Source organism: Pediculus humanus, genomic scaffold, assembly GCF_000006295.1.
Source record: "Pediculus humanus corporis 1103172108266 genomic scaffold, whole genome shotgun sequence".
Lineage (NCBI taxonomy): Eukaryota > Metazoa > Arthropoda > Insecta > Psocodea > Pediculidae > Pediculus > Pediculus humanus.
This window is the reverse complement of record NW_002987835.1, coordinates 451774-461801: the sequence shown is the minus strand read 5'-3', so window position 1 is coordinate 461801 and position 10028 is coordinate 451774. Positions and strand designations below refer to the sequence as shown.

The 10028-nt window shown below is 26.1% G+C and overlaps 1 protein-coding gene across 1 annotated transcript; it reads left to right on the top strand.

Annotated features, from left to right (window-relative positions):
• Positions 1–6547: 6547 nt before the first annotated feature.
• Phum_PHUM498480 (uncharacterized protein) lies at positions 6548–8826 on the top strand (the record flags this gene model as incomplete). The annotated part of the gene is made up of 9 exons (XM_002430734.1): positions 6548–6553; positions 6626–6711; positions 6796–7046; positions 7135–7316; positions 7396–7620; positions 7737–8054; positions 8126–8393; positions 8464–8628; positions 8708–8826. 9 exons carry the CDS (start codon positions 6548–6550, stop codon positions 8824–8826), a joined length of 1620 nt encoding a protein of 539 aa, XP_002430779.1.
• Positions 8827–10028: the final 1202 nt, after the last annotated feature.

The following is a 10028-nucleotide window of genomic DNA, read 5'->3' as shown; positions in this document are numbered from 1 at the left end:
TAATTAATATATATATATATATATATATATATATATATATATATATATACATTTTTAAAAAATACGTGTAATAAACATACAAATGTTACTTTTATTCTTTAACGAAACGATGGAATGATTTATTATTATTATTATTATTATTATTATTATTATTATTATTATTATTCATTATCATTTTTTTTTATTTGGAAAAGTCGGTCGAGTTTAACGATAAAAACTATTTTAAATTTTTTTTTTTTTAAACTTTCCCTTTTTTTACGTCGTCTGAAAAAAATGTCGTCCGAAAAAAGAAAATATGCAAAAAAATTTCTATTATATATAATAATAATTCGATTTGAAATTGGCAAAGGTGTGCCGCCATCGCATCGTTTTAATAAATTGAATTAATTAATTAATTAATAATAATAATAATAATAATAATAATAATAATAATAATGAAGAAAATGATAATGATAATAATTTTTATCTTGACCCATTCCCCCCCCCGTCTTTTATTCAACCTTGTTGCAACAACATCATTGAACTTAATCAAGGTTAATAAATAATCAGGTGAATTATTATTCATTCGCCCACGCATTGACTTATATAAAAATAATAATAATAATAATAATAATAATAATGATAATAAAAACTACGTAACGTCTCGCAAACGATTAAAAAAAAAAAAAAACAAATTTTTATAAAAATAATTCGTTCGTTTCCGGTGTATCCGTTAGCGAAAAAAAAAAAAAACCGCAAAAAATTCCGATCAGATTATTTTGCTACCGGTTAAACGAACAGGAAATATTTAAAGAATAATAATAATAATTTCCCCCCTCCCCCGAAATACACGTAAAATCGTCTGCTACCACGCCGGGGGGAGAAATAAAAAAAAAATTATTTATTTATTGATTTAAGAGTGAGTTTAAATTACAGTCGACATTTAATAATACAACTTGTTGTTGTTGTTGTTTAACGATTGTGAAAAGAATAATAATAATAATAATAATGATAATAATGATGATGATGGCGTTGAAAAGTGTAAGAAAATAATATTTTTTTAAAAATTTCTTCTTACCTTTGCGGTCACCCTTGAAAATTTTTTTTTTTTAAAACTTTTTAAGTCTTCTCGTGATGACGTTGTTGGTTTCCCTTTCCTCCCCCTCCCCCTCCTCCCCATTTTGACGCTGTCGGGTTTCGATTGATTTTTTTTGAAAAAATTTTATCCTAAAAAAAAAAAAAATAAAAAATGTTTTACGATAATTTATGAAAGTCAAAAGAAAGAAACTTTCTACTTTTTGTTATACGATATGAATTCAATGATAAATCATCATAGGTCGTATAAAAATTATTATTATTATTGAATTTAAATTATAACTGACCACCACGTGTAAAACACACGTGCGACTTTTTTTTTTTTACCTAATTAATATATATATATATATATATACATTTTTAAAAAATACGTGTAATAAACATACAAATGTTACTTTTATTCTTTAACGAAACGATGGAATGATTTATTATTATTATTATTATTATTATTATTATTATTATTATTATTATTATTATTATTATTATTATCATTATCATTTTTTTTTATTGGGAAAAGTCGGTCGAGTTTAACGATAAAAACTATTTAAAATTTTTTTTTTTTTAAACTTTCCCTTTTTTTACGTCGTCTGAAAAAAATGTCGTCCGAAAAAAAAAAATATGCAAAAAAATTTCTATTATATATAATAATAATTCGATTTGAAATTGGCAAAGGTGTGCCGCCATCGCATCGTTTTAATAAATTGAATTAATTAATTAATAATAATAATAATAATAATAATAATAATGATAATAATAATAATGATAATGATAATAATTTTTATCTTGACCCATTCACCCCCCCGTCTTTTATTCAACCTTGTTGCAACAACATCATTGAACTTAATCAAGGTTAATAAATAATCAGGTGAATTATTATTCATTCGCACACGCATTGACTTATATAAAAATAATAATAATAATAATAATAATAATAATAATAAAAACTACGTAACGTCTCGCAAACGATTAAAAAAAAAAAAAAAACAAATTTTTATAAAAATAATTCGTTCGTTTCCGGTGTATCCGTTAGCGAAAAAAAAAAAAAAACCGCAAAAAATTCCGATCAGATTATTTTGCTACCGGTTAAACGAACAGGAAATATTTAAATAATAATAATAATAATTTCCCCCCCTCCCCCGAAATACACGTAAAATCGTCTGCTACCACGCCGGGGGGAGAAATAAAAAAAAAAATTATTTATTTATTGATTTAAGAGTGAGTTTAAATTACAGTCGACATTTAATAATACAACTTGTTGTTGTTGTTTAACGATTATGAAAAGAATAATAATAATAATAATAATAATGATAATAATAATAATAATAATAATAATAATAATAATAATAATAATGATAATAATAATAATAATAATAATAATAATAATAATAATAATAATAATAATAATGATAATAATAATGATAATAATATCGTGAACTAGTTAAATGTCAGTAATATATGACAAAATTATTATAATAACGTAATTTTTTTTTCTTTTTAATGATTTCAGTAATGACGCCATAATAAAAAAAAAAAAAAATTTCAATTAAGTTAAATTTTAGTCTATTAAAAATTTACAACAATTGATTATAATTTATTCACACGTTAAAAATTATTATTATTATTATTCTCCCTCCCCCCCTTCTTGTTTTCCCTGGAAAAAGAAAAAAACCTTTGTTTAATTTAAACCCGAGTCAATTTTAAAAAATTCTCACTTTAATATGTGTGATGACGTAATAAATTTTTTTTTTTTTTTTAAATTCATTTTATTCCAAAAAAAATTTTATTTTTTAATCATTATTATTATTATTATCATTATTATCACCACGATCATCATCATCATTATTTTGTTTCTTTTGGGTCAGATAATTCACCTTGAAAGAAGAAGAAAAAAAAAAAAATTTACTTTTTTCTTTTTTCTCTCTTTTTACGCGTAATGTTAATAACGTAATTTTAAAATAATAATAATAATGATAATGATGATGATGATGATGATGATGATGATGATGATTTTAATTTAAAATTAAAATTCTGACCTCATGTTATAATTCTTAAAAAATTTTTTTGTAAAATTATACATTTTTAAATTTTATTGCCATTTACACGACACGTGATTAATTATTATTATTATTATTATTATTATTATTACTATTATTATTATTATTACTATTATTATTATTATTATTATTATTATTATTATTATTATTATTATTATTATTATTATTAAATTTTAAATTTCGTTTTTTCAAAGTAAAACCTTTTTTGTTTTTTTTTTTTTTTTACGAATTGATAAAATTGATAAAAAAGGTTTGGAAAAAAAAAAACATACCTGAAAATATGAGCGACGTATGAGTTCCTATCCATTAAGGTTAACTATCCATATCGGCGAATTGTTTATCATCACTCGTATTGATACCTACAATAAATATAATCGCCATTATTGAATGAATAATTTTTTTCCGTTTCCGGTTCTTTTTTACACAAAATAAAAAAAATACAAAAATTAAAAATTAATGCAGTTAGTATAAATAATATAACTATGGGTACGCTACAAAAAATTCTTTTAAATAAAAACATTTTCATTTTGATTAAGGGTTGCCAACATGTATCGGGAGGAGGGGAGGGGGAAAATTATTTTTCAAAAGTTTTTTAAATTTCCCGTCGGAACATTTAGAAAACGAACGAAAAGAAAAAAAAACGCTTCGTATAAATTATAATTTAATTTTTTAGTCAACCGTAAAACTTCTGCCACGGAAAATTATTTTTTTTTTTGTCGTACTCGTTAGGAAATTTTCAAGGTCGACGTAAGAGAAAAAAAAAAAATTCTAATTACACGATATTTCAATGACAACAACGTGTTGTACGGTTTTATCGCCTTATTAAATATTAAAAATAAATGAAATGTCATTTTATGAGTTGATTGTCCAGAAATTAAATGGTACAACAAAAGCATAAATGAAACAAACGGAAATAGATAGAGATAGCGAGAGGAAGAGAGAGAGAGAGAGAGAGAAAGTCAATAAAAAGAAAATTTTTCCTTCTTTCAAAATGAAAGAAACGTTTTTTTTTTAAACTAAAATTATTTTATTAAGATCAGGAAGTAATTTTAAATATAATTGCTTTCTAAACTTTGTGACAGTAAAATTACTTTGCAATTAATTAATAAGTAAACGTACGTATGCATAATACATAACGGTTTTCCCGCGCGACAAGTTTTTTCCCGTAAAAGTGGCAGCAGACAAAAAAAAAAATTTTTTTTAAATATACTCGAATGAAAACAAAATAGGAAAGAAATTAATAAAAGTATCGAAATAAATCGATAAACCCCTCCCCCCTCGCGATCTATTCATTAACGTAACAATAATAATAATACTTCGATTTGATTTTTCCCTCCTCCCCTCGCCCCTCGCCCCTCCTCCCGTTTTCGCAATTCCTTTAATTGGATTTGATTTAAAGGAAAGACACGAAAGTGCAATACCTCAAATATCCTCTAATCTTTGGGGAAAGGGGGGGGGGAAATCAATAAATTATTCTACCATTCTACAATTCGATATTTTTAAATTTACCGTTGAAAAGAGATAGAAAGAGATAGAGATAGGAAAAAGTGGGACTTTAAATAATAATAATAATAATTAAAATTACACAACCTGTGACGTAACAACATCCATAGACCAACAGCAACGAATATCAGTGCCGTATGCCGATATAATTCGACCTACATCTATAAAATTTCCATTTTTTCGTTCCGTCACTTCTTCCATCGTCGAATAAAATAAATTTAGTGTTAAAAAGTTGGTAAAACTGTAACAGAGAGAGAAAGAGAGAGTGAGAGATGAATTAACAATGTGATAATATTTAAAAAAAAAAGTAATAATTATTTAAATCTATAATTAAATCGACCTAAATTTAAAAAAAAATTTTTTTTTTTTAAAACGAGACGACGTAATTTAGCAGAAGAAAAAAACTATTATTATTATTATTATTATTATCATAGTTAAAGATATCTAATCGATATCCGATATAAAACTTTTAAATAATTTTTTTTTTTTTTTTTTTTTTTGTAAATTAATTATCAGGTATCTGTAATCAGTCGTATGTAATCGGTCATTCAATATGGATGAAATTTTTTTCAACGATGATTTCGAATCGATTTTAATACGTGAAAAAAGTTTAACGAAAAAAATGAAAAAAAAATTTGAAAATGCCGGAATTAGATTAGAAAATATGAGAAAATCATCTAGGAAAATTATTTTAACGTCTCGTTATCAGTTATCATCATCATCATCACCGAAGGTTATTTATTTATTTATTTTTTGTTTATCGTTTGTTGTTGTTGTCGTTCCGCGTGTTTGTTTGTTTGTTTGTTTATTGTGATTGTTACGTTTCGCTCGATTTAAAATTATTTATTTATTTACGTACCTTTATCGAGTACAGGTCCTTCAAATTTTTTAAAATTATGTAAAATGATGACGTCAAATCGGGCAACATAATAATAATAATAATAATTAATTAAATTATTTTAAAATCTGCAACGAGAAAAATAAAAAAAAACAAGTTAATTATTATAAATAATTTGCTAAAATTTTGTTATTAATTAAAATTTTTTTTTTTTTTTTTTGCTGTTGGCAACATTAACATACAATTATATATATATATAATATTACGTAACGTTTTTCCCCTTTCTCTCTCTCTCTCTCTCTCTCTCTCTCTCTCTCTCTCTCTATTTTTTATTTAAATGATGCAATTTTTGTTATGCACAAATAAAAACTTGATGCCATCTAAGACAAACCATCATTTTTTTTTTTTTTTAATAATAAAAATAAATAAATAATTTTCGAAACCGAAATGAATTTTTTTTTTTATCTTGCGCAAAATAAATATTAAATAATAATAATAATAAAGGCCCCAATATGTATTATATAAACAGGAGAAAAAAAAAAGCAGAAGAAATCATGTTGCAATCGATCGAATCATTTTTTTTTTTTCACACACATACCAAAAAATTTATTTATTTATTTTTTTTTTCGTGGGCCGCATCGATTAATTATTATTATTATTATCATTATGTAATTTAGAAAAAATCAATAAAAATCAATCGAATGAATTTTTATTGATTTGTTTTTTTTGTCGTGCGGAATAAATAATTATTTAATAATTCAATGTATTTTTATTAGTCTACGAAAATCACGATTCACCTGCATAAACCTGATTTAATAATAATAATAATAATAATAATAATAATAATAATACATTGTAAATACTTGTACCTAATTACGGGTACGATTTCAAGGTTTGCACGCATTTTCAACGCAAGAAAGTCGTTATTTCCTATCAATTTAATTGCCCACGAATTTATCTTTGATTTCGGTTTTTGTACATTGAAAAAATATTATTATTATTATCCTTATTATTATTGTTGTTTTCATCTGCGACATTGTTTTTTCGTTTTCTGCAATAAAAATAAATAGTTAGTTTTATGACAGTCGACGCACGCACACGCACACGCACACGCACGCACACAATCCGGTAATAAATTCTTACTTTTTGTTTTTAGGGTCAAAATGGATTCGAAGAATTGAGACGATATATAAAACAAGGCGGAGATTTTTGTAAAGAGCTCAGCGTCATTCTTCAGGAAAGGTAAGATGAAAACTATGCTCCATTGTTGTTATAATGCAAGTAATTGAGGCAAATAAATTTAATGGTGTGAATTCGATGATTTAGATCTGAAGCTGAAAATCAATATGCCAAAAGTCTCAGCAAATTATCACATAAATTGCTCAAAACATCCAAAGATGCTGTCGGTACGGTTTCCGAAGCCTGGCAAAGACTCGGTGCAGAAATGGAAGTTCAAAGTGAAATTCATAGAAATTTTGCCGTTGCTTTGAGCGAAGACGTTGTTAAACCATTAAAACAATTAATTGATTCTCAACATCGAATTCGTAAAAACGTCGAAGGCGTCGTCGACAAAACAGGTAAATCAATGTCACCACTGAAAAAAAAAAAAAAAAAAGTTGAATTGTTTTGTTCGTGCCTTAATTTTTTTTTTGTTTGTTTTTTAAGCTAAAACTTTAACGGAATGGCGACAAGCAGAATGTAAAAGTAAAAAACAAAGTTTTTTATGCGCGAGAGAAAATGAAAAATTACAAGACACAATATTGGATGTAAGAAATAATAGAAATGCAAGTACTTTGCATTTACACCATCACAATCATAAAAATGTGTCAGATAAAGAATCTGCCAAGGTTAGATATTTATAAAACAACAACAACGACAACGACAAAGATTATAAATAATAATAATAATAATAATAATATTTTTCAGTTGGATTTAAAAAGGAAAAAGGCTGAAGAATCCGTTAAAAAAGCTGATATTGAATATTATAGCTTTTGCGTGAGAGCAGAAAGATGTCGGCTCGATTGGGAATCAGCTGTGACAAGAGGAAGTTATTGTTTTCAGGGATTGGAAGAAGAAAGATTATCTTGTTTAAAAAATTTAGCTTCTTGTTATCTAAAACATTTCAAAGAAATCGGACCAAGGCTCACACAGGTTGTGTTTAATTAAAAATTTTAATTTGCAGCGAATTGAAATTTCCATCGTAAAAATTTTGCAATTAAAAAAATAATAATAATGATAATAATCAAAAAATATCGATTTTGTTACAGTCTTGCGACCGACTAACGGAGCCGATCGAAACCTGTGACGTCACAAGAGATATACAAACGGTAGCTGCTATGAAAGGATCTGGTCAGCTCGTACAAGAACAATTACTCCCTGATTTTTATGCCGAACACGTTACGTTGGCCATGAACCGGGAAAGACGCAAACAAGCTTTACTAAAACTTTTACAATTAATAAGACAAGATTTGGAAAGAGAAAGACGTGGGAAAGAAGGAGTTGAAAATTTACAAAGAGCACTACAGCAAACTCCAAATTTCGGTGCGGAAGAATCTCAACAAAATGTCGACGAAAAATTACACCACGTAAGATTTTTTCAAATAAAATTTTAAATAAACCGTAAAACTTTTAATTAAAAAAACTGACGTCATTTCAGATGAAATCAATGTTAATTTATTTGGAAGCGGCGAGGTATAAAGTTCAAAGTGCGCTTACAGAATTAGACGGAAGACCTAAACCTCCTCATCCTTTAGCATCTCACATACACATGACGCGAGATCGTCAGGGATTACAACAAAGTATATTAAGAGTACCTTATTGGGCTAAAAATGAAGCCATGGGAGAAAGAACGGGACAAGATTCACCGGATTGGACCGGACGCGAAGCAGGTGATGGTACTTCGGTTCAACCTGATAGCGATTTCGGTAATTATCGATTAAATGAAAATAACATCGCAAGTACCATAACAAAACTAAACGCCATATTTTCTCATAGACGAATTTTCAAGCGCCGGAAGCGAAAAAGATTATCAATGCAGCGTGTATAACGTGCCAATTATATCCGAATGCAACGGAGACACGGACAAAACAAATTTGGGTCAATGCAGGGCTCTCTACGAATACACTGCTAAAGTTTACGACGAATTAAACCTGAGAATCGGTAATCATCATCATCACAACAATCACGAAATCATTAATACAAACAAAAAAACAAATTTTAAATTACATTTTGTTTTCAGGAGACATAATTAAAATTCACGACAAACATCCTGACGGTTGGTGGCTAGGAGAACTCGAAGGTGTCATCGGCATATTTCCTGCAACATACGTAGAAGAAATTAATGCGTTAACACCATGAAAGAAAGAAGTCGAAAAATAATAATAATAATTAAATAAATTATCACCATTATCGCCTGAAAGAACTAATTTCCTATCCGTTATTATATATCGTTCAACTGACCTAAAAATAAAAAAACAATTAATATCAATTTCATTTCATTACATTTTTTTTTTTTTTTTTTTTGTTAAATAATTTTGTAACATCAAAAGAGATGGTTACATTACAATAAATACACACACATTTGTATCTTAAAATCTATGTAGTTGTTATAAATAAAATTATTAAGTTTACTAAAACTCCATTTAGGAAAAAAAAATGAAAATGGTTTTTTTTTGAGTATCATACATACACACACACAAACTTCCCATAAAATATATCAAAATGGATAATAATTCAAAGTAACGCGATAAATTAATCCAGAATTCATTCATTCATGCATAAAATGGCATGCGTTGCAAAAAAAAGTGATTACAATACAAATTTTTTTTTTATAATTATTTATCAACCTTACTCGTTTTATAATTTGTGTGAAATTAGAATTTGATGACGTTGCATAAATGTGCTCCGCCATTTTGTAGAATTTTTAGAACAGTGAATATGTTTGTCATTTTTATTTTAAATGTGTTGTGAATATCATTTGAAGTTTTTGCCTACATGGAAAAAAAATATATATATTAATAATAGCAATAAAATGGTGGAAATGTTTTTGTTTGTTGTTAGTGTTTATTAAAACGAATGAGTAGATTTATATGTAAAAATGTACAGTGTGAAAAAATTATATATGAACTTACGAGAATTGATTATAATCTTGAATGTTTTTTTTTTTTTTAAATATTATTTTTGTATAAGATGGCTGGATATAAATTATTTTTTTAAAAATTTAATTCCTTAGTGAAATATCATTAACCAGCGTAATGTTAATCTTGTTCGAATTGCCTATAAAAAATATTAAAAAAATTAACAACCGTATTAGAAATGGTTTGCATACCTTTTTGTTTTTCGTTTTCAATAAAATTTAAATTATTGTTTAAATAAAACCGTTATTTTATTATATATCGAATAAATAAATCGATTATGTATATTTACATTGTTAAATTAAAAGTAATTTATTATTTAAATAATCATTTTTTACAAATAAATTATCCCTTACACAAACGAATCAAATTTGTTCGCTTCAAACATGGCGTCCGTCATCATCGATTTTGAAATTTAACGAACTT